The 25,860-nt window shown below is 36.6% G+C and overlaps 2 protein-coding genes across 11 annotated transcripts in view; one reads left to right on the top strand and one right to left on the bottom strand.

Annotated features, from left to right (window-relative positions):
- CLEC12A (C-type lectin domain family 12 member A) overlaps positions 1-25,860 on the top strand; it is a 64,914-nt gene that overhangs the window by 37,626 nt on the left and 1,428 nt on the right. For 4 of the 8 annotated variants that reach the window (XM_009424823.5, XM_009424829.5, XM_009424828.5 and 1 more), the window contains one exon: positions 10,856-12,462. The exons of 1 other annotated variant lie outside the window; for it this stretch is intronic. In XM_009424823.5, coding sequence (XP_009423098.1) covers positions 10,856-11,042 — 187 coding nt within the window. In that variant the 3' untranslated portion in view covers positions 11,043-12,462. Of the gene's footprint in view, positions 1-10,855; positions 12,463-15,617; positions 15,895-25,860 lie in introns of those variants that run through there. 3 more of the 8 variants (XM_009424824.5, XM_009424825.5, XM_016922959.4) reach the window with 3 other exon arrangements.
- CLEC1B (C-type lectin domain family 1 member B) overlaps positions 9,440-25,860 on the bottom strand; it is a 37,759-nt gene continuing 21,338 nt past the window's right edge. For 2 of the 3 annotated variants that reach the window (XM_063786332.1, XM_063786333.1), the window contains 8 exons: positions 24,767-24,835; positions 17,013-17,250; positions 15,388-15,652; positions 14,638-14,736; positions 13,514-13,633; positions 13,199-13,350; positions 11,497-11,603; positions 9,440-9,652 (listed from right to left, as the gene is read on the bottom strand). In XM_063786332.1, coding sequence (XP_063642402.1) covers positions 9,508-9,652; positions 11,497-11,603; positions 13,199-13,350; positions 13,514-13,633; positions 14,638-14,736; positions 15,388-15,451 — 687 coding nt within the window. In that variant the 5' untranslated portion in view covers positions 15,452-15,652; positions 17,013-17,250; positions 24,767-24,835 and the 3' untranslated portion in view covers positions 9,440-9,507. Of the gene's footprint in view, positions 9,653-11,496; positions 11,604-13,198; positions 13,351-13,513; positions 13,634-14,637; positions 14,737-15,387; positions 15,653-17,012; positions 17,251-24,766; positions 24,836-25,860 lie in introns of those variants that run through there. The other variant, XM_009424821.5, reaches the window with a different exon arrangement.

Consider the following 25,860-nt stretch of genomic DNA (forward strand, 5'->3'; position numbering starts at 1 on the left):
TGGTAAAGATTTTTTTAAAAAGTTGAGTGATACAATCTACAAAATAAAACAATTTCTTTACATTATACCCTCTGGTTTAAAATAGTTCCTTGGTTTTCCTCTTCCCCCATGTCGACTATTTTCTTGGCAACCACAGGGCTGAGAGTTCACTTTTGCTCCCCTGGCTTCTTTGTTTAAATTTATTTATTTAGTTTTATTTGTACAATTTTTCCTTCATTTTAAAGCAACTCTTAAATAGTTTAACTAGAAAAAAAACACAATTATTTTCTTTCTTAATCAAAATTGACATCCTTATGTTTTATAAGCTTCACCAAAAACATATCTTATGCTCCTATTATTTTAACTCTTAAAATATTTTTAACTATATTAACTATAGTAATCCAAATTGCTAATGAAAAAAATAAAGAAGGTTTAATCATGATGTTAATATTTTAAATTACTGGATAAAATTTTCAGATTAAATTTACTGAATTAATCTTACCAAAGATTACTAAGGTTATGTAGATTCTATCAGTCTAGTAAGCATTTATTTGTTTATTTATTTTTAATTACTTGATTAGAGCTTCTTCATGTAGTTAGGTAATGAAATATCACTTTCACATGAAATATATAAAGATAGAGACATAATAGACATGCAAGTCCAAAAGATATTTCATTTGCCTGTTTTTCAAAAAAAGAATTCTCTCTCTTACATTAGATAATTAATAGAAGTTACAGGAGATAACAAAAGGTAGAATGAACATCCAATGCCTTTTTAAAAGAGAAAAAGGTGAAATTCTGAGATATCAATCTGAAGAATGTCAAAGAGACAGGTTATAAAATTTAAAAGTTAAAAACTTCTTGCATTGAGAATAAGTCAATATTTTAACAAAATCTTGTTTTACCAATTAATTTTATATTATCTATTTTTAAATCGAAGACCCATCTCTGGAAAGACCATTGTAATTTCTCCTTAATCACAGCCAACTGAATTATACAACTGTCTTTAAAAAAATTTCTTTTTTAGAATAAGCACTATGTGGTGCTGAGAAGAATGTGTAGTCTGTTGATTTGGGGTGGAGAGCTTTGTAGATGTCTATTAGGTCTGCTTGGTCCAGAGCTGAGTTCAAGTCCTAAATATCCTTGTTAATTTTCTGTATTGTTGATCTGTCTAATATTGACAGTGGGGTGATAAAGTCTCCCACTATTATTGTGTGGGTGTCTAAGTCTCTTTTTAGGCCTCCTAGAACTTGCTTTATGAATCCAGGTGCTCCTCTGTTGGGTGCATATATATTTAAGATGGTTAACTCTTCTTGTTGCATTGATCCCTTTACCATTATATAATGCCATTCTTTGTCTTTTTTGATCGTTGTTGGTTTAAACTCTGTATTATCAGAGACTAGGATTGCAACTCCTGATTTTTTTTCTTTACATTTGCTTGGTAAATATTCCTCCATCCCTTTGTTTTGAACCTATGTGTGTCTTTGCACATGAGATGGGTCTCCTGAATACAGCACACTGACGGGTCTTGGGTCTTTAGCCAATTTGTCAGCCTGTGTCTTTTGATTCAGGCATTTAGCTGGTTTACATTTAGGTTAATATTGTTATGTGTGAATTTGATCCTGTCATTATGATACTAGCTGGTGATTTTGCCCATTATTTGATGCAATTTCTTCATAATGTTGATGGACTTTACATTTTGGTATGTTTTTGCAGTAGCTGGTACCAGTTTTTCCTTTCCACATTTCATGCTTCCTTCAGGAGCTCTTGTAAGGCTAGTCTGGTGGTGATAAAATCCCTCAGCATTTGCTTGTCTGTTAAGGATTTTATTTCTCCTTCACTTATGAAGCTTAGTTTGGCTGGATATAAAATTCTGGGTTGAAAATTCTTTTTTTTTTTTCTTTTTTGAGATGGAGACTTGCACTGTCACCCAGACTGGAGTGCAGTGGTGTGATCTCCGCACACTGCAAGCTCCACCCCTCAGATTCATGTCATTCTCCTGCCTCAGCCTCCTGAGTAGCTGGGACTAGAGGCACCCACCACACACCTGGCTAATATTTTGTATTTTTAGTAGAGATGGGATTTCACCCAGGATGGTCCCAGTCTCCTGGCCTCATAATTTGCCTGCCTCAGCCTCACAAAATGCTGGGATTACAGGTGTGAGCCACCAAGCCCGGCCAAAAGTTCTTTTATTTAGAAATGTTGAATATTGCCCCCCACTCTCTTCTGGCTTGTAGGGTTTCTGCAGAGAAATCTGCTCTTAGTCTGATGGGCTTCCCTTTGTGGATAACCTGACCTTTCTCTCTGGCTGCTCTTAACATTTTTTTGTTCATTTCAACCCTGGTGAATCTGATAATTATGTGTCTTAGGGTTGCTCTTCTTCTGAAATTGACCACACAATTGGAAGGAACACACTTGTCAGCAAATACAGAAGAACAGAAGTCATAACAAACAGTATCTCAGACCACAGTGCAATCAAATTACAACTCAGGAGTAAGAAACTCACTCAAAACTGCACAACTACATGGAAACTGAACAACTTGCTCCTGAACGACTACTGGGTAAATAACAAAATTAAGGCAGAAATAGATGCTATTTGAAACTAATGAGAACAAAGACACAACATACCAGAATCTCTAGGACAGAGCTAAAGCAGTCTTTAGATGGAAATTTATAGCACTAAATGCCCACATGAGAAACTGGGAAAGATCTAAAATTGACACCATAACACTACAATTAGAAGAACTAGAGAAGCAAGAGCAAACAAATTCAAAGCTAGCAGAAGACAAGAAATAACTAAGATCAGAGCAGAACTGAAGAAGATAGTGACATAAAAGCCCTTCAAAAAATCAGTGAATCAAGGAACTGGGTTTTTTAAAAGATTAACAAAATAAACTGCTAGCCAGACTAATAAAGAAGAAAAGAGAGAAGAATCAAATAGATACCATAAAAAATGATACAGAGGATATCACCACTGATCACACAGAAATACAAACGACCATCAGAGAATACTATAAACACATCATGCAAATAAACTAGAAAATCTAGAAGAAATGGATAAGTTCCTGGACACATATATTCTCCCAAGACTAAACCAGGAAGACGTCGAATCCCTGAATAGACCAATAACAAGTTCTTAAATGGAGGCAGTAATTAATAGCCTACCAATCAAAAAAAGTCCAGGACCAGACTGATTCACAGCTGAATTCTACCAGAGGTACAAAGAGGAGCTGGTGCCATTCCTTCTAAAACTATTCCAAATAATAGAAAAAAAGGGATTCCTCCTTAACTCATTTTATGAGGCCAGCATCACTGTGAGAAAATCCTCAATAAAATCCTGGCAAATCGAATCCAGCAACACATTAAAAAGCTTATCCACCACAGTTAAGGTGGCTTCATCCCTGGGATGCAAGGGTGGTTCAACATATGCAAATCAACAAATGTAATTCATTACATAAAGAGAACCAATGACAAACACCACATGATTATCTCAATAGATGCAGAAAAGGCCTTTGGTAAAATTCAACACCACTTCATGCTAAAAACATGCAATAAATTATGTATTGATGGAATGTATCTAAAAATAATAAGAGCTATTTATGACAAACCCACAGCCAATATCATGATGAGTGGCAAAAGTTGGAAGCATTCCCTTTGAAAACTGGCACAAGATAAAGATGTCCTCTCTCACCACTCCTATTCAATGCAGTACTGAAAGTTCTGGCCAGGGCAACCAGGAAATAGAAGGAAATAAAAGGTATTCAAATAGGAAGAAAAGAAGTCCAATTTTCTCTGTGTGCAGATGATATGATAGTATATTTAGAAAATCCTATCATCTCAGGCCAAAACCCAAAAAGCTGATAAGCAACTTCAGCAAAGTCTCAGGATGCAAAATCAATGTGCAAATATCACAAGCATTTCTATACACCAATAATAGACAAATAGAGATCCAAATCATGAATAAACTCCCATTCACAATTCCTATAAAGAGAATAAAATACCTAGGAATCCAACTTACAAGGGATGTGAAGGACCTCTTCAAGGAGGACTACAAACCACTACTCAATGAAATAAAAGAGGATACAAACAAATGGAAGAACATTCCATGCTCATGGGTAGGAAGAATCAATATCTTGAAAATGGCCATACTGCCCAAGGTAATTTATAGATTCAATGCCATCCCCATCAAGCTACCAATGACTTTCTTCACAGAATTGGAAAAAACTACTTTAAAGTTCATATGGAACCAAAAAAGAGCCTGCATCACCAAGTCAATCCTAAGCCAAAAGAACAAAGCTGGAGGCATCATGCTACCTGACTTCAAGCTATACTACAAGGCTACAGTAACCAAATCAGCATGGTACTGGTACCAAAACAGAGATATAGACCAATGGAACAGAACAGAGCCCTCAGAAATAATGCTGCATATCTACAACCATCTGATCTTTGACAAACCTGACAAAAACAAGAAATGGGGAAAGGATTCCTTATTTAATAAATGGTGCTGGGAAAACTGGCTAGCCATATGTAGAAAGCTGAAACTGGATCCCTTCCTTACACCTTATACAAAAATTAATTCAATATGGATTAAAGACTTTAATGTTAGACCTAAAACCATAAAAATCCTAGAAGAAAACCTAGGCATTACCATTCAGGACACAGGCATGGGCAAGGACTTCATGTCTAAAACACCAAAAGCAATGGCATCAAAAGCCAAAATTGACAAATGGGATCTAATTAAACTCAAGAGCTTCTGCACAGCAAAAGAAACTACCATCAGAGTGTACAGGCAACCTACAAAATGGGAGAAAGTTTTTGCAATCTACTCATCTGACAAAGGGCTAATATCCAGAATCTACGAAGAACTCAAACAAATTTACAAGAAAAAACAACCCCATCAAAAAGTGGGCAAAGGATATGAACAGACACTTCTCAAAAGAAGACATTTATGCAGCCAAAAGACACATGTAAAAGTGCTCATCATCACTGGCCATCAGAGAAATGCAAATCAAAACCACAATGAGATACCATCCCACACCAGTTAGAATGGTGATCATTAAAAAGTCAGGAGACAACAGGTGCTGGAGAGGATGTGGAGAAATAGGAACACTTTTACACTGTTGGTGGGACGTAAACTTGTTCAACCATTATGGAAGTCGGTGTGGCAATTCCTCAGGGATCTAGAACTAGAAATACCATTTGACCCAGCCATCCCATTGCTGGGTATATACCCAAAGGATTATAAAACATGCTGCTATAAAGACACATGCACATGTATGTTTATTGCAGCACTATTCACAATAGCAAAGACTTGGAACCAACCCGAATGTCCAACAGTGATAGACTGGATTAAGAAAATGTGGCACATATACACCATGGAATACTATGCAGCCATAAAAAAGGATGAGTTCATGTCCTTTGTAGGGACATGGATGAAGCTGGAAACCATCATTCTCAGCAAAGTATTGCAAGGACAAAAAACCAAACACCGCATGTTCTCACTCATAAGTGGGAATTGAACAATGAGAACTCATGGACACAGGAAGGGGAACATCACACACCGGGGCCTGTTGTGGGGTGGGGGGAGGGGGAGGGATAGCATTAGGAGATACACCTAATGTTAAATGACGAGTTAATGGGTGCAGCACACCAGCATGGCACATGTATACATATGTAACTAACCTGCACGTTGTGCACATGTACCCTAAAACTTAAAGTATAATAATAAAAAAAAAAAAATTACAAGTGCTGCTCCAATGAACACACAAATAGTAAGAAAACAAGATAGCCTTATTGCTGATATGGAGAAAGTTTGGTGGTCTGGATACAAGACGAAACCAATCACAACGTTCTCCTAAGTCAAAGCCTAATCCAGAGCAAGGCCCTAACTCTTGTCAATTCTGTGATGGGTGAGAGAGGTGAAGAAGCTACAGAAGAAATGTTGGAAGCTAGCAGAGGTTGGTTCATCAGGTTTAAGGAAAGAAGCCTTCTCTCTAACATAAAAATGAAAGATGAAGCAGCAAGTTGTGATGTAGAAACTGGAGCAAGTTATCCAGAAGATATAGCTAAAATAGCTGAAGGTGTCTAGATGAAACAGCTTTGTATTGGAAAGACATGTCATCTAGGATTTTTATACCTAGAGAGGAAAAGTCAATGGCTGGCTTGAAAGCTTCAAAGGACAAGCTGACTCTCTTGTTAGGGACTAATGCAGCTGATGACTTTAAGTTAAAGCCAGTAGTCTTTTATCATTTCAAATGTCCTAGGGACCTTAATAATTATGCTAAATGTACCTGCCAATGGTGTATGAATGAAACAACAACGTCTGGATGAAAGCATATTTGTTTATAGCATTGTTTACTGAGTATTTTAAGCCCATTGTTGAGAAACACTGCTCAGAAAAAAAAAAAAGGTCTTTTTTTCAAAATATTACAGCTCATTGACAATGCACCTAGTCACCCAAGAGCTCTTATAGACATGTACCGGGAGGTTAATGTTTTCAGTCCTGCTAACACAGCATCCTTTTCTGCAACCAACAAATCAAGGAGTAATTTTGACTTCCAAGTTTTATTCTTTAAGAAATACACATCATAAGGCTATAACTCCCACAGACACTGATTCTTCTTATATATCAGAGCAAAGTAAATTGAAAACCACCTGGAAACAACTTACCATTCTAGATGCCATTAAAAAGATTTGTGATTCATGGAAGGAAGACAAAGTGTCAACATTAACAGACACTTGGAAGAAGTTGAATCAAACCCTCATGGATAACTTGCAGGCGTTCAAGACTTCAGTGGCGGAAGTAACTGCAGATGTGGTGGAAATAGCAAGAGAACTAGAACTGGAAGTGGAGCCTGAAGATGTGGCTGAATTGATGCAATTTTATCAGGAAACTTTAACAAATGAGGAGTTGCTTTTTATGGATGAGCAAAGAAAATGGTTCTTGAGACAAATATTATTCCTGGTGAACATGCTGTGAACATTGTTGAAATGCTAATAAAGTATTCTGAATATTGCATAAACTTAGTTGATAAAGCAGTAGCAGAATTTGAGAGGACTGACTTCAATTTTGAAAGAAGTTTACGATGAGTAAAATGCTATTTAACAGCATCGCATTCTACAGATAAAAATTTCATAAAAGGAAGACTAAATTGATGCTACAAACTTCACCATTGTCTTATTTTAAAAATAGCCACATCTACCCCATCCTTCAGCAACCACTGCTGTGATCCATCAGCAGCCATCAACATCAAGGCAAGACGCTCCACCAGCAAAAAGATTTTCACTCACTAAAGACTCAAATAATCAGCATTTTTAGCAATAAACTATTTTTAATAAAACTATGTACATTTTCCAGACATAATGCTGTTGCATACTTAATAGAAGACATTGTAGCTCAAACATAACTTTTACACGAATTGGGAAAGCAAATAATTAATGTGACTCACTTTATTGCAATAATTGCTTTATTGTGGTGGTCTGGAACTGAACCCACAATATTTCCGAGGCATGCCTGTAAGTTAGTTTTAAATTGAAAAAGACAGAAGTCAAATTTTGCTGGAGTTCACTTAGATAACATGTAGAAGATTTAGTATTTGAAATGAGGTGGTCTGATCTGTGCTACTAACGTTTGTGCTATTTTGATTTTATGTATAAGATACTTTAGATATGAATACCAGAAAAAGAATCACAGTGATTGGCCTACATTTTTAATTGTATTGTTGCCATGCACTAAGATATTATTCTTCTAAGTTTATGTGTGCTATAGGGATGTATACACATATGTTTTTCCATTTTAGGGAGATGAAACAAAGTTGAGGTGCTAATTTTGTACGGTTTTCTGAATTATTGGTTCCTACTTAGTTTCTCTAAATAGACAATTCAAAATAAAAAACATACTGATACCATCACCCAAATCCAAGATCTCCAGACATTTGAAGTAACAAGTAAAATTAGAGGTATTTCTATTATTTTTCCTAAGCCCTCCAAATCTGCTTAATTATTGATAGTCTAGAAAAAAGATAAAGATTCAAGTGTCTTTCAGTGTTAGTGCACAAAGCTTTAAGAGTAACACGTATTTATTGAGTATGTATTACATACTTGGTATTCTGATCGATACTTTATATAATCATATTAAATGAGCTTCACAATTAACTTATGAGCAAGGTAATAATATTAAACCAATTTCAAGGTGAGAAAATAGAGTTTTAAAGACACTAAATTACTTATCCAAAGCCAGATAGAGAGTAAGTTCTAAAGTAGTGATATTTCTCTAACTGTATTAAAGACTACTTGTATGAGAATTGTGTCACGATGCTGGTAAAAACCCAGGTCTCTGTGTCTCCTCAGTCTTCCCACTGAGTAACATCAGCATTTGAGTTTCCTATTTGGTTTCTCTATGTTTTAACCAACACCTCCGTTGAGATGTTTGAGAATCATGTTCGTAAATGGTAGCCACTAGTTAAAAAAGGGAAGCTGTGGGAAAGAAATGCAATTTTTGCCTATTATCCTGTAAAAGGGTGCCTTTCCACACATTCTGTAAATACTTCCTGAGTTACTCAGCAAAAATAAAGCACAGAACTGTTAGGAAAATACTAATTAAAGCATTTTTACTTGTCCTTCTGTCTAGTAGCCTCTGAAACTTGTTAAGAAGCATTTATTCATTTTACAAACCCTGTGAGTTTTCTTGCAAACTTTCTTTTCCTTCTCTAGCACAGAAAATTACTACTGTTGAATCTAACCAGAGGTAGACTTGGAATAGTAATTCTATTTGTGTAGTGTTTTAATGATTGAGGTATTTTTCTCATGAACTATCTTATACAAAGAGAAACAAATATCTCTCTGTTTTGTGAGCCAGGGTTTCAGGTTGGTGCTGGTAAGAGAATAGTGAATGGGGAAGTCATAGTGTTCGCTTTCATGGAGTTTCTGGTACAGTTAACACTCTAAAGTTCTATTTTAGGTTGTAGAACTGTGAGGTATAAAAGGTAGGTGTTATTATTCCTATTTTAAATATGAGAAAAGGGAAGTTAAAGAGCTTATGAAACTGGTTCATGATTGTAATTTAGTTAATTGACATCTAAATTATTTTGCTGATTCTAAGTTTAATATTCTTTTTACTATCTTACACTGCCTTTCAAACTTAGATATTTTGGACAGATTTCAAACATAGATATTTTGCACAACTTATATTAATTAAGCCCTAACCTATATTGGCCTGATTTTGATTTTATATGTGTATATCTGAAGATGCAGTAAATCATACCATGTTCAGGTAATTAGAAATGAAGGACAAGAAGAAAGAAAATTAAAGGAAAATAGAACAATTGGGAAGCAAATGATAAACTCACGTGATGGCTTCTGTATATTCAAAGAAGAAACTAGGTAATTCTGATAGGAAAGATAATATTAAAAATAACTCCAATGAGAAGAAAGGGAGAAATAAGCAATTTTCAGCTACTGATGCATTCATACATATCTTTTATTGTACAATAGAGCCCTTATCTGTGTTATCCTGTCCACCTCTTTGCGTTAAGGTAGTTGGTCCACCTTGGTCATGCCAGCCTTCCTCTCACACATTAAATAATGTTTGTTCTCACAGAAGGTAGGGTGCATTTTCCCATTATGAAAATAAGCACAATTCATATTTCCTTTTCCATCTTCCAAAAACTCAAACCTGTGAAGGGAAAGTTAGAATAAATTCCTTTGAAAACTAAGCAAACAGTCAGTAATCAGACTCTGCGTATAGTAGTTTGATGCACCAAATAGAGACTGAGGAAAATAGGAAAAAAAAACCAAAAACGATTCTCATTGTTGAGAAAGTTCCACCCTGCTTGGCAGTACAAGATATGCATATTTGAAAAGCCCAATATCAATTTCATGTAGCATAAAATTAGGAGCAAGGGAACAGTAGGTACAATAGGAGCCCTGAAGAAGTGATGGAGATGGCTCCAAAATAATGGGAAAATGCATTATCTACAAGATCAGACTTTAGTTCGGTATTGATGGAAGGTCAGGACTTAGATGAACTGACAGGAGATGGAAGAGCCCTACAGGACAAGTAGCTGCACTAGATGGGAATACGCTCATGGAAAAGTGAGTTGATTCAGTAGTTTTGAAATCAGGATTTATGTTGCAAGATAAATCATCTAACACAGCAGGCTGCATTGTAATTGTCTATTAAGTTATATTTATTTCTTTCTAAACTGCTTATAATGAGATGACAAGGAATATATACTTATTAGTTTATTTGGAAAATATCTGCAAAACTATGTGGCAAAGTTGTTCTATGTGCTGAGGATACACTGATAAAGAAAGACAAGAAAGCTAATGTCTTTCTTGTTGGGGAACTTTCATTTAAATGGGGCGATACCAGTAAGAAGCCCATAAAAAATAGACAAGAAAAATTGAGACAGTGGTAAGAGTTACAAAGAAACAAAACAGTGGTGGACTGTATGGATATGGGTTTAAGGGAGGCTAATTTAGTTTGGGTAGAGTTAGCCTCACTGAAGAAGTGATGTTTAAATAGAGACTTGAGTCTCAGTGGAGAGATGGTCATGGAGTTGTGGAGGCAGAGCATTCTAGAAGAAAATAGCAAGACAAAAGCCTTAAGGTAACAAAACGAGTCTGATTTGTTGGAAGAATGTAAAGAACACTAATTTGCCTGCAATTTTGTAAATGAGGCAGCAAGCAATAGGAGATAGGAGATAAAGCCCAAGGTCTGTGAAGAGGCTTGCTTGTAGTTGTAGTATCCTAAGATCCTATCTATAGTAAATACTTAATAAATATTTGTTTAAAAATTTAATTCATAATTTGAGTAATAATCAGATTATGTAAGTTTTGGTTATCAGTTTAAATTTTAATTGAAGAGAGACTGCAGTTTTGATATACAGGATGAACAAAAGATGTTGAGACTGCAGATTGGAAAGCCATATAGGAAGCAACTCCACTCAATGCAATCAGTCCCTTTGCCTGGATTGTTTGTAGAAGGACAAAGCTTCGTTAATGGACATTGGAATTATCTTGTGAAATACAATGTATCGAATTCTTGGAGACTCCCAGAATAGAAGAATAGGCAAAACAATACTGAAAACTCAAAAGGACTCTCAAGGTAACAACTTTCAACTGTAAAATAATGATATGAAATTTTGTTTTAAAAACGTGAAGATAATCAGAGCAAGCAAAACACAAAAACACACACACATGTGCATGCGCACACACACACACACTCACACATACACATACATGCACACAGTGTTCCATGGTAAGGTTGAATGTAAAAATGAATGGGAATAATATCAGAGATAAAGGTGGATTGTGGCTTAGATAAAGAGCAAAGTAATGGGAGAGAGGGGAAAGAATTGTCTTATGACCAGCGCTGTCTTGTTTGAATTAGCAGGTAAGTGACCCAGCTGCTGCTTCTATAACCCATAGTAGTGACTTGGACTGAGAGAAAAGGGAATCTCAAGAATAAGAGTTTCCAGTACTGCCGCCTCCTATTCTAAGTGTCCAGTGACTTACATATTTTCTGAGATAACGGAGCCATCCTCCCACTTCCAGACCTCATTCGACTTCTGGCGAGATAATCCGACCCAACGAATTAAACGAGTCCTGGCTTTGATGTATTCCTATTGTAAACATAAATAAACACAATGGTCAGAATCCCTCCACAGCTCTTGGTATGATAGACAAAGCTTCATGATAAGACGTTGGACAAAAAATGTTGGATTACGTCTATATTAGTATTAATGGATTACATTTGATGTTTGAAATTGTACCAATTTGACTTGTCTGAGAACTTAAAAAAAACTTATAGGACACAGGTAAAATTGTACACAAAATAGCTGATATTCTAATCTTCTTTTGTGTTTATAACATGTATTTAGATCTTCAATCAGTTGAGGATTATACTCCCAAATAGAATACCAAATATGATTCAAAGGAATAAATGTAAACAGAGAAAGGAAATGCAAAGAAATACATTGTTGATAAGCTGTATATTCCTTAGAGTTAAAGCCCTACCTGCTTTGGTTTTATTGCTCAGCTTGCCTATAAAATCTTACATATGGAAGTATTAACTTGTTTTAGTTAATTGGATAAAGGCATTTATGATGTCTTTCTCAAAAGGATTTATAAATAACGTACATCTACCTTTCCCTATTTATTTTCTTCTAATTAGCAATTATCACTATCTACTAAACTATATACTATATCATTTGCTTTGTTTCTTAGCTGTTGCTTTAACTAGAATATACTCTTGTCGAGGTTAAGCATTTTTCTTTCTGTCTTATTAACTGCATAGGTCCAAATTCTGGAATAGTTTCAGCACATAGTTGCTGAATTAATGAAGGAATAAGTGAATCAATCAATCTATGGGTAACAAAATTATGTGAAGGCCAAATGCTTATGTATTCTCAGACCTCCCAGAATAACAAGTGATAATGCATTCTTGGTAAATAAAAAATGACTTGAGCTTCTTGACAGATATGTGAGACTCAAAATGGCATTCCACAGGAGATATTGTGTGAAAGTCACATGTGACTGTTTATTTCTTAAAGCTTGAGCCACCGGGAACCCTTCTGTTATATCCTAATATTTTCTTTAAAATATATCAATATTATATACTTCCCAGTAGGAACTGACAGATAAATTCTACCTGAAATCCAACTATACAATTTCTTTTTCTGAAAAAGTTGCATGACTACTTTTAGTTATAAATCTTCAACCTGGCATCTGCCTAGACTAATACAAATTAAGGATATGCATATATGTCTCGAATTAATCTCTATATAATAGAGCTGAGATTTTAGAAAACTATCTTATTTTGCTGGAGTGGAAAGAAAAGCTAATTTATGTAACTGGATATCTTCCGTATGCGTCTGAGTCCACAGAAACAGTAAGTGGACAGCACAGCAAGTTAGAACAACAGAGGACACAAATAAATATGAACATCACTGGGCTGACTCTTCATGTGTGACCCACTAAGGCCTGAGCTGTCAGGAAGGGACAAGTCAATTTGACTGATCAACTCTATCAGTGTTGTAGAATATTATGAGTGGATTGAATATCTGGGTTCTGTAATTCTTACTAGGTTTCATAAGGGTCTTAGATTAGTACAAACTGAAAGATGTTAAGAAAAATGTAAAAAACAAAAAAGGTCAAGTGTTACATTTGAGGTTTCTCTCCCTTGCCTCCAAAATATTTGACATAAGAATCTTCTTACCACAATGTTCCGGTTGTCAATCTTCAGGAGAGTAGCATTCATGTCAGTGCAGTACTGCTTACTCTCTTCCCATGTTAAGTTGTGCCTGAAGAACCCATAGCAGCTATCTCCATAATATCTCCAGTTTGTGTCACAGGGGCTGCATTTATGACCTTGTGGAGAAACCAAGCACAGGAATGGTGTATTTTTTCTAAATTGGGCTTACATTTTCTCCACATTCAATGTTTTCTGCAGATCTCAAACTCCCTTCAGTTGCCATCAGAGAAATGCTCCAGGGGTTGGAGAGATGAAGAGGTTAAAAAAAACAATACTTACTGAAAGTGCCCTTTAGTTCTGATTGTTTTACCACATATTGGCAGAAGCGCTTTGCTAATTGTTGCAGAGCTCCTGTGTGATTTTCATTCTCATCTTGTAGGTAATTGTGCTGCATGACAGCTAGGTTTAAAAAGTAAATAATAATAATTTGTAATTAGAACCATAGAAATGATGCAAAGGTCTGTCATTGAATTTTCATTTCCTTAACTTTGCCAATATATGAGGAGTTTACTAGATACACATGATTAAATGAATGTTGAAAAGTGTGAAGGGGCTATAAAGAACAAATTAAGAAATACACAGAACTGACGCCTGAGGGTTAATAAATGAACTGTTTGAAGGAGACAATCACAAATAAGAAATCCCAACATCGATAACATCCCCAGAGCCTGTATTCATTTGCTTGAATACAAGCTTCTCAGCTGAGTTATAGAGGTGAATGACCTCTTATTTTCTGTTCTTTCTGTGATGCCAAACTATTCATTCATTTAAAAATACATACTGATTTCTTGTTATGCTTAAAGTACTTGTGATATTCAGGTAAATACTAAAGAAATACAAGAGGATAAATATTAGATTCTAACATCTTTTAAAAAAAATCAACAAATACACAAACAAGCAACAACTACACAGACTACAGTGTGCTATTGGAGGGCCATGAGAATTACAGAAAGAAGAAATGCACAATAATTTAGTAAACAAAATGAGAAACAGAAAATTTTAGGTAGAGAGAATAGAATAAGAAAAATTTCAGACAAGGGAACATGGAATTTATATATGAAATTGAAAAACTCCAGTTTGGCTGGTTCTTAGGATATGCAAGATAGGAAAAGGGACAAAAAAGTTTTTAAAAATAGTTTGGATCCACACTGAGGAGGGTCTTAAAGGCCAGTAGTACATTCTTAAAAATAACTTTTAATTAGTTAAAATCTTAAAATCTTATTTTAGTCACAAGGAAACAGTCAGTGTTCTCCTTTATTGAGATTCTCTTGGCAACTATCTGTAGGACAACTGTAGAAGTGATAAACAGACAAATAGTGACCATTGAGAAGCTTAGTGGGATATGCCATGACCCTTCAGTATTACCTTCCTCCAGTCAAATTTCTGGCAGAGTCAACACTTACACCAAATCCCCAGAGCCACCAGCCCGACAACCATCCCCATGCACAGGATCAGCAGAATCAAAGCCATCACACGCCACCAGGAGGAGGACGCAGGGCCAACTGTAGGCATATAATAAAGACATCAAGGAGCAGGCAGTATGGGGTAGCTATGGGGAAGGCTCACCCCTGCCCCTGCCCCTGCCTTCTCAGGGTCCTCCAAGTAATAGAAAGAGCTTTGCTGGCAGATCTCACCTGTGTTCTCCTGATGATCATCAACAATAGGCATGGCCCACCCCTATACCACACATCCATTCTCATCCTCAATGGACTTTACCTCTCCAAGCTGAAATATTACTTGCTGTTAAGGCCTGATGTGTTTGTATTTTTTGTTTTGTTTTGTTTTGTTTTGTTTTATGCTCACCCATGCCATAAATAATTGCTTTAATAAACAGCAAATGAAGAATCACACTCATTTGCTCACATATAGAAAATGAAGTTTCCACTCTTTTCCGTTATCCCCTTGACTTCTATGCCCTCGAGCATTAAACGCTCAGAATCTTAACGCAATTTTCCCTGCACATATATTGGATGTTTGTAATCTAAATAGGTCTGTATGAGCTTATGAAAACACTACTCAAATGCTTTAGAGCATTAACATCATTCAAGAAAAAGAAATTAAACTATATATATTATCAATAGTAGAAAAAGAAAGAATTGAATCAACTCATTTTTTAAATTAATTTCCAAATTATTGGCTCTGAGCATTCTTACCGGAGACGAGAGCTGGTTTCCGAGTTTTAATATTTAAGGTGATGTATCCATCTTCATCCTGCATGGCTTCCCGAGTACTGCAACTGAGCTCAGAGTTCAATGACTTTGCAAAATGTAGTTTCCAACTCTTACAATTTCAGTATCTGTCAGTTTATGATCTTCCTGTCTTTAGTAGGGTAGAACCATGTGAGATGGGACACATTTGTTTTCCTTTGCTTATTGTTTTCCAGGAAGCTTCTTCATAGCTGCTCAGAGATACATGGACCTTGAACACAAAAACACAAAAATAATAATAACTTGTGGTAAAGGAGTAGATAAGGTATTTGCTTCCTGCTTTTTTTTTTATCTTCAACACTAAATAAAGGGACATTCCATCATGTGTATCCTTTCTAAGAACAAAAGTTCATGCTTTATCTTAGCTCTAGCTTAGTCTAAATTATATTGCTCAAATGAGAGATTTCTGCTGAAAATTCATGGATATAGCTCACCAGCAGATATATAGTTTATCTCATTGTGAGAAGCAAGTGTAATATAATTGGATCTGATAGGGGCTAAATTAGCTGTTTCATAGTCTTGTGTTGGAAGAGATCATTCCTGATTATGACCTAGAATTTACACAACTTCTTGCATATTTCATACTTTTTTTATTTGAAGGATCCACATGAGGCAGGCCTGATGTTGCTTAGATTTAGGTATTGAAGGAAAACTATCAAATCAAGTAAAATAATACAGAGTTGGTGACTTGTTGCATTGTTCTTTAGTAGTGTTTGTGCTTTAAAGTGAGTTTCCTGGAATGGAAGAATTTTGATTTGATGAAATCACTTCATTTCAAGTACAGCGGTGCTTAGATGAATATTTGAGACTGAATGGTTCCTAGCACCTTTTCATCACAATATAATATGTATTGCACACACTTAACTTTATGAAATGGGCTTTTACATTATTTTAGCTTGCACTGAAAGTAGTTGTAAGAACAGCCATACAAAGCTAGCTGATGCATTTATTATAGGAATATTGGGGAGGATGTTGTCTATTTTGCCATAGAGTAGCTCTTACATAGTTTTATGGCAGATTTTTATTTTTGTTAAATCGCCATGACTAGCAAAGCTTTAAGTAGTAGGCATTTACCTTATAAATAATTTGAATTCTATTTTTCTTTACTTAGCAGAGTGTTAGACTTTTCAATACAGTGATTATGTGGGCTGCAGTAGCAGATATTTTGTTTGTTAATATGCCCTTTGGCATAGCCCGTAGATTTTTTTTCTCCCCTGCTATCTCCTTCACTCTGAATTTCTTGTCAATTCACTTAAAATTATCTTTCATTCTAAATTTCTTTCTCTATACTCTTCAAATTATTTTGAGAATGAGGTGAAGAATAAGCATAACACGTATAAAAGACATTCCCTGATTTTGGATAGCCAAACTTAGTATGATTCAAATATTTTTACCAAAACTAATTCTGAATTAAAAAAAAACACATTTGAAATAAATGCCAAATTTTAAGAAAAGACTAAAAATTTAAAAAAAACATTAAATCCCAACACCATTTTTGTTGCTGTGTTTCTTATCTCAGTTAAAATATTCAGGGGTTCCCAATCATAAGCTGGGTAAATTCAGTCACTTACCATTCATCTACCACTGCTTCTGTTCTCATAACTTCTGTTTCAGCTAAAAGGGATTCTTCGCTCTCCCATCATTTATCCTCAGGCTTTTCTGGAAGATTGGGGTTGGAATGGGGTTTGATCCTCCCTCTCTTCCTTCCTTTCTACATCTACTCATCAGCAAGTCCTGAGGCTATTCTGTCACAGTAACCCCTGTCTTTCACGTTCTTTTGGTCACTGCTTTCCTTCAGTGTTTTGTTACCTAAAATATACAGAAACACTAAAAAATAATCGAATAAATAACTGTGACAAAGTAACAGAGAGAAAAGAAAATGTGTGGAGGTTATAGTACAAATGACACTTTTCCAATAAAGCTTTACTCTGTTCTCTTAGGTACCAAACAGGTACATATGAAAACTTAATTTGTTACATTAAATCAGATATGTAAAGGTAAGATCCAAGGACATTGAGACAATTTTTAAATTATTGTAAACATTTTTTGTTTATTAACAAAAACTTTAAGATGGTATTAAAGATAACAATTAGATTGCTTTGTTGAGGTTTCCACATTCTCTAGGACTTGAGCAGCTGATTTCATTATAAAACATGTCCCATGTATTTTTGTAAACCACCAGGAATCTGCCAGGATTAGTTCTTGATCCTTTAATGCTTAGAACTGCATATTTAATGCCTGAAGTAGGTTAACACTCCGCCTTTGAAGATATTCCTTTCCTATATCTCAGGCTCTGGACTTTCCATTGCTTCATTCCTCTTTCTCATTGTAATTTAACCTTGCTTTTTGGATCTTTGATCATTCCAGCCACAGTCTGAGAGTCTTATATCTTATCTGTGTTCCACAAAATATACGTTTGCCTTTCTGTGTATCCCCCCTCACATGACTTTGTGGTGTTAGAAGCAAGCTGAGTGAAGACAGAGACTCTCAGGGCCAAAGGAACTAGCCCTTGATAACATTGAGTTCTAATTTTGCTCCCTCCCCACATTCTATAAATGTAAGTTGAGTTACTCAGCAAAAATTAAGCAGAGAACTGCAGGAAAGAGAGATAGATATCACAAATGCTTCTTTTCCTTTTCCCAAATCCAGAGTCTTTGCTAGTTACCTTTTAATCACCCTCCAAGTCCCGTTATTAGCTTATTTTATTTCTGCTTCAATATTTTAACCTTGCTTGAATATCTTATTCTCTTCTCCTTTTCTTCACTAAGGAAACTATATACAGCTAAACAAAATCTTTTTTTTTTTTTTTTTTTTTGAGACTGAGTCTTGCTCTGTCGTCCAGGCTGGAGTGCAGTGGCGCCATCTTGGCTCACTGCAAGCTCTGCCTCCTGGGTTCACGCCGTTCTCCTGCCTCAGCCTCCCGAGTAGCTGGGAGTACAGGTGCCCGCCACCACGCCTGGCTCATTTTTTTTGTATTTTTAGTAGAGACGCGGTTTCACCGTGTTAGTCAGGATGGTCTTGATCTCCTGACCTCGTGATCCACCCGCCTCGGCCTCCCAAAGTGCTGGGATTACAGGCTTTAGCTACCGCGCCTGGCCTAAAAAAATTCTTTATTCCAAATTTCCTGATGAAATTGAATTTAAAATAAAACCTTTTATTCATTCAATATTTTACAGATTAAGAACACTCTAAATTGTCTGTTTTAAAGGAAATATTTAATGAATGTTAATTATGTTTCAGACACTGAAATTGGTGCTGAGTATTCATGGAGAAAAATCATGAGGTTAGTCTTTATGAAGCAGAGTGTTAGATTTTAGCTATGTGAACTTCTTTAAAAAAATTTACAAGTTGGGTAATGTTTTTGTGACCAGAAATATGCTGTAAGTACTTAGCTTTTGTTTATATCCATTAGCCTATGATCAAATTGGCTTTGCTCTACCTTGCTTCACCTAAGTCACAGTTTCTAAGAATCTATTAATTGATGACGTTAAGTGAGGACTTCCTGTGTTACCCGATACATATTTGTTGAATGAGTGAAGCATATATGTATGACAGACATTATAATCCCGATTTTGCATATGGGAAGAGAAGTTTAACTAATTTGAGCAAGTTTTTTTTTTTAAAACGGAGTCTCGCTCTGTCACCCAGGCTGGAGTGCAGTGGCGCGATCTCGGCTCACTGCAAGCTCCGCCTCCCGGGTTCACCCCATTCTCCTGCCTCAGCCTCCCAAGTAGTTGGGACTACAGGCGCCCGCCACCATGGCCGGCTAATTTTTTGTATTTTCAGTAGAGACGGGGTTTCACCGTGTTAGCCAGGATGGTCTCGATCTCCTGACCTCGTGATCCGCCCGCCTCGGCCTCCCCAAGTGCTAGGATTACAGGCGTGAGCCACCTCACCCGGCAATTTGAGGAACTTTTTAATCATTACACTTCTTGTAAAAAGTAGTACTATTTACCCAGTTTCTAAATTCTTTCGACTACATTATGAAGTCTTTCATAGACTCCATTATCTATGTTTAAGGCTGAATAATGAGTTAAAGACACTAATAACAATGACAAGGAGTACATGCAGTAAGAATGAAAATTAGTGGAATACGTAACATTGTGGTTAAGACTGATCAATATACAGGGATGTCCTGTATATATTTTACACATGTAAAATATGTGTAAAAGAGAAAGACAACAAGATGTTGACCACTGTGGGTGTTATAATGATTCCAGACAGAAACAAAAGGAAGTGAGTATTTTGCAACTGGTGATAGCTATTCAGAGACTTTTTAACATAAACCACTTTTAAACTAAAGCTGTTTGCCTTCGACTTACCAGGCTTTCCACAAATACTAAATACTGTTTAATTTGGTAATGGTAGGATTTCCTGTCATAGAAAAGTATAATTAATATTTTCTCCTTCATTTACAGAAAGCTTAAACATGTGGATTTCAAAGTGAAATGAGCTTTTTTAAAAAGTTAATAAGCTAAACAATTAATAACTATCCGACCAAAATTACAGCAGAGCATTTGTTACAAACAGTAGGGAAACTGAAGGAAAAAATGTGTCAGTCTGCAGTCATACCGCAAAGTTGATCAGGCACATGTATACAAAACATATGTAAGTAAAATGTTAAACAATAAATAACAATGAATTGGATTAAGATTTACATTAATATTTGAAGAAAATGTAAATATTGACTAAGAGGAGAAAGGAGAAGGCAATGTTTTTCAGGCAGGGCAAACAACTGAATAAAGGTCAGGAAGTTCGAATACATGTACCTCTTGTAAAAAGCAATGCCAGGCGTCAGGCATGCTAGCTCACTCCTGTAATCCCAACACGTTGGGAGGCCAAGGTAGGAAGACTGCTTGAGCTCAGGAGTTTGAGACCAGCCTGAGCAACATGCTGAAACCCTTCCTCTACCAAAAAAATACAAAACTTAGCCGGGAGTGGTGGTGTGCACCTGTAGTCCCAGCTACTTGGGAGGCTGAGGTGGAAGGTTCACTTGAGCCCAGGAGGCAGAGGTTGCAATGAGCCAAAATTGTGCCATTGCAGTCCAGCCTGGGTGACAGAGCCAGACCATCTCAAAAAGAAATAAAAAATAAAAAATAAGCAGTACCATCTAACCTCATCTAATCCACCCAGTGTGATTGAGGGAAATAGTGTGATTAAGGTGAAATGGGAGAGGTCTGGCCCTCTTAGCAGGGTATGTGACAGGGGTGTGTCTGTCTGTTTGACTGTCATGAGCTCAAATCCCTTGTGGGAGGGAGAGCATGCAGACGGGCAGGTGCAGGAGTTGGGGTGAGCACTTTGGGCTGTGGCCCCACTGTAGTGTCTAGGGGTGGGTGCCTGGAACCCCAGTGTTACAAAGTTCTTTTAGCTCTGCCATCTGCAGACAACATAAGTGTTAACCAGCTCAGTGCCTCCTCGGCCTTTTCTCAAGGGCAGAGGGCCAGTGTGACAGCTTTCTGTATTCCAAGCTCTTGTCCAGCATCCCAGAAGAAACGGGTCACACATGAACTCAAAGGATGAATGTGGGGGTTTTACTGAGTTGTGGAAGTGGCTCCTAGTGGGATGAATGGGGAGCTGGAAGGTGGATGAAATGGGAAGGTGATCTTCCTCTGGAGTTTGGCCATCCAACGGCCAAACTACTCTCTGACCACTCCCAGCCAAACTCCTCTTGGCGTTCAGAAGTTCCTCCTCTTCTCTCCTTCTCTGTCATGTCATTCCACTTTTCATCTGCTTGTCTTCTCATCTCCTCGTCTGCTCATCTGATCTGGAGCCTGGAGTTCAGGGTTTATATGGGTACAGAATAGGGGGCATGGCAGGCCAAAAGGCAACTTTTTGTGGCATGAAAACAGGAATGTCTGTCCCCATTTGGAGCTGCCAGTCTCCCAGCTTAAGGGTGGGGCACGTGCCAGGGAACCACTCTCTTCTTTATAAATATATATAAAAAACATTTCAAGTTCTAGGGTACATGTGCACAATGTGCAGGTTTGTTACATATGTATACATGTGCCATGTTGGTGTGCTGCACCCATTAACTCGTCATTTACATTAGGTGTATCTCCTGATGCTATCCCTCCCCCCTCCCCCCACCCCACGACAGGCCCCGGTGTGTGGTAGGAACAACCCTCTTCTACCCAGTATTTCCCTGTCTCTTGTCTGAATCAAAGAGAAAGTGAAATGATCTAGTATATTTGAATTAAGGATTCACAGAATGTTAAGTATATCTACTATTGTACTTTCCAATTAAAATTACTATAAAACTTCATGGCAGGGACTATTAATTAATCATTTATTTGAACATATGTTTACTGATCACTGCAGATGTCCAAGGCACAATTCTATTTTCTGGGGACCAATGGTTAATGAATTATACAAGCATTTAGCTTATATTATAGTAGAAGGTGGTCAGCACAGATAGTAAAGAAACATAGAAAGCAAAGATCAAGATAATTGTATATCATGGAAAGTGTTATGAATGAAGAAAAGTGATATAATCGAGTTCTTCTGGACAGGCTCGAGCAGACCCTGGTTGTGCTCATGAGGATTGGTTTGTTTAAGCTTCACTGTCAGTGCTTGGACAATTGCCCAGGTTTCTTCCATTTTTAATATGATCCAGAATAATCCAAACTTGCTTCTACGATGACAGCTGCCATTTATTGCTCCTTCTATATGCTTTTATCAGTTATATTTGTGGCAGGAATTACATTTATGACAGATTTACTATTAAGAAAAATAAAGCACAGAGGTTCAATAACTTGCCGAAAGCCACAGGGCAAGTAAGTGTTGCTCCAGGATTTGAATCAATTTGTCTGTCTTCATAGTGCTTCATTTTAATTGGGATATTTTATTATGCTGGTCAGGTATATTCACCTGATGGGGTAAATATATTAATACATTTCAAAATAAATTCCATCCTATATTCATCCTCTGTCTCCTTCTTGTGGCCATTTATTTTCCTTCTGCTTTTAGTTTATTTTTGTTTCCTTTAAGTCTTTGATACCTCTGGCTTTCATCTTCACTTTTCCCTATTTCTTTTTTGTAAATAATTCGGAATTAATTGTCATTCTTGCCATTCTCTGGGTACTTTCCCATTGAAACCCCACTTTAAAAGTGTCCTCTGAAATAGGCATGAAATGTGAGAACAGAAAGAACAGAGTGAGAATGAATCCTTCTGTCATGTTAACTCAATATTTCTTTTAAGGTCTTCTAAATCAATAATACTTCCACATTTAATAACTGTGTTTCCATATTTTCCAAGGTGAACAATATTTTCTGACAGGTTTAATTCATGTGAGAGCAGCAAGAATTGTCCAAGGTGATTCCAAGTTTTTAGCTGAGAAACTGTACATATGGAGTGTACATTTGTTAAGATGAAGAAACACATTGGGAAAAGGTACCCATTTTTTGATGTGTTAAGCTAGAAAAATCCTATAATATATCAAAGTGAATATGCCAAGAATCCATTCAGATATGTGGTCCTGTAGATCAAGCACTGGTATGGAGATAACAATTTTTGGACATTATCAATGTATGGCTGTTATCTCAAGGCACGAATCTATAAGAAATTAATTCCCATTCTGGCCATTCTCTGGGTACTATTCAATTTAGTTCATTCCAGGATAAGTTTTTTTTTTGTTTGTTTTTTGTTTTTTAAGAAGACCAAGAATTGAACTCTAGGACACAACAACATCTTAAATTAATTTAAAGAGGAATCAGTTAATCTGAGGGAGGATTGGGTTGTGAGTGAAGCAAAAGGAAAACCAAGAGAATGGTGTCCTAGGGAACAAAGCATTTTGGAGAAGAAAGTTTGTCACGAAAAGTGAATAATCAGTTATTTAAAATTCTGTTTATACGATGTGTAAGATGAATCCTGAGAACTAGCCATTGGATGTGTTTATACTGAGGTAATGTTGACTTTAGCAGGAGTGTTTTTTAGAAATAGTGAAGGAAGGGCCAGGCGTGCTGGCTCACGCCTGTAATCTCAGCACTTTGGGAGGCCGAGGGGGACAGATCACGAGGTCAGGAGATCGAGACCATCCTGGCTAACACGGTGAAACCCCGTCTCTACTGAAAATACAAAAAATTAGCCGGGCGTGGTGGCGGGCGCCTGTAGTCCCAGCTACTCTGGAGGCTGAGGCAGGGGAATGGCATGAACCTGGGAGGCGGAGCTTGCAGTGAGCCGAGATCGCGCCACTGCACTCCAGCCTGGGCGACAGAGCTAGACTCTGTCTCAATAAAAAAAAAAGAAAGAATAAAAATAAAAAAAGAAAAAAAAGAAATAGTGAAGGAAAAAGCCTAATTAGAATAGGTTTGGAAAGATCATAGAGAAATTTTTGAACCCATTTGTTGTTAAGAAAATTAGAGAAATGGAGTGATCATGTGTATGGTGTTACGGTGAACAAAAGATGGCTTCTGCTTGTTTTAACATAGGAGATATTATATCATCTTTGGAAGTGAACATAAGTGAACAAGTAGAGATGAAAAAAATGGAAAAATTGATAGAAAGAGAAAAAGAAGGAAAATTACAAGCTTGAAATCTTTAAGGAGATAGGTGGATGGATTTTAATATACAGATGGAGATTGATCTTAGATGAGGTAGTATAATTCAACCACTGTTGAAAAGAATACTACCTCATATACTGATGTAGATGTTTTGGTATATTTGACTAGTGAAACAGAGAAAACTTCTTTCTGAATTTCTTTTTTTTCTTAAGATAATGTTAATGGAAAAGCCAGGTTATCCGTTGAGTTTGTAGAAAGAGAAGACAGAAAGAAATTTGAGAGTTTGAGAAAGAAAAAGAGATTGGGAATAATCTTTTAGGAGATTTGCAGAACAGATTGATTAGTAAGAGTGCTGAGAAGTTACATTTCAAAAACGTAAGATAAAACCAGTTAATATGATCACATTCAGCTACTTGAATGTATGCACAGAGTAGGTAGGGTTGGATTTAAACAAGCTGCATTTTCTAGATGCTTATGATGAATGAAGAGGTAAGCAAGGAAGTTGTAGCTGTGGGTAAGAAAACGATTTTTATAATTGGCCCTGGTAAGTGGTGCATGCTGGATATAATAGGAAATGAGACATGAGGGATTGACAACAATGAGAAGTTGGCATGGTCAGTGAAGTTGCTATCTCAGTGGGCACTGAAATGCTGTAGAGTGTAGAATACCCAGAGAGAGTGGGCTGGAAACATAGGAGGTGGAGATCAGAGAGTGAAATATCTGAAACAGATCATGGAAGAATTTCTCATATTGGAAATGAAATTGTCTGCACTCTAGTGCAGTGCTGTTCAATAGCCATGTTGCTAATAATGGAAATGTTATTTACCTGCACTGTCCAATTGCATAGCCAATGCCACCTGTGGCTGTTAAGTACCTGAAGTATGACTAGTGTGACCTAGGAAAAAAATTTTAAATTTAATTTAATTTTAATTAATTTAAGTTTAAATAGCAAATATATGCCTAGTGATTACTACGGTGAATAGCCTAGCTCTAAACTAGGATCATCTAGTGGGTGACTGATTTTTGTGTGTGAGCAACTGATTTCTGAGTGTGGGTAAGGTTATTGGAGGCAAATTCAAGAACTGAGAGCCCATAGTATTGGAATTATCACCTACCTGAATGTCGAAATCACGTGATAATCATGATAGGAGTAGAGATCAATAAGATTTAAGATAGTTGAAAAAATAATGAAGAAATAAGGAGAATTTGGTAAATGACTGCAACAAAGTGAGTTTTTAAATAGTGTAACTGATAAAATAAGCTACAGAAATGCTCTAAGTTTTTAAGGGAGAAAAGTATATAAAGAAATGTCTAAATTAATATGATCATACACTAATAATGATAGATGATATAGCTTTTTGGATCATAATAATAGAAAGTATGTGAGAAGTGTTATCAATCTTCTCTTAGAAATAATTAGGAATCAGGTGACATTCTTCATCATTGTTCAAGCTAAGCATCATTTCATGGATAGTGAGAAGTTAATACTTTGTTAGGAAGCTTTAAGGTATGTGAAAGAATTAAGGAAATGAGGATGAAAACCCAGTTTTTGCAAAATCTGGTGAAAGTCATGAGACGTGAGGCCAGCCAGACTTCCTGAATCGAGTGGGGACTCAGGGAACTTTCCTGTCTTACAAGAGGATTGTAAAACGCACCAATCAGTGCCACGTAAAATGCACCAATCAGTGCTCTGTAAAACGCACCAATCAGCAGGATTCTAAAAGTAGCCAATTGCGGTGAGGATTGAAAAAAGGTCAGGCTGATACGACAGAAACGGAACATGGAAGGGGACAGTAAGGAAATAAAAGCTAGCCACCCCAGCCAGCAGCAGCAACCTGCTTGGGACCCCTTCCATGCTGTGGAAGGTTTGTCGTCTTGCTCTTCACAATAAACCTTGCTACCACTCAGTCTTTGGGTCCA

The sequence above is a fragment of the Pan troglodytes genome, chromosome 10 (assembly GCF_028858775.2).
Source record: "Pan troglodytes isolate AG18354 chromosome 10, NHGRI_mPanTro3-v2.0_pri, whole genome shotgun sequence".
Lineage (NCBI taxonomy): Eukaryota > Metazoa > Chordata > Mammalia > Primates > Hominidae > Pan > Pan troglodytes.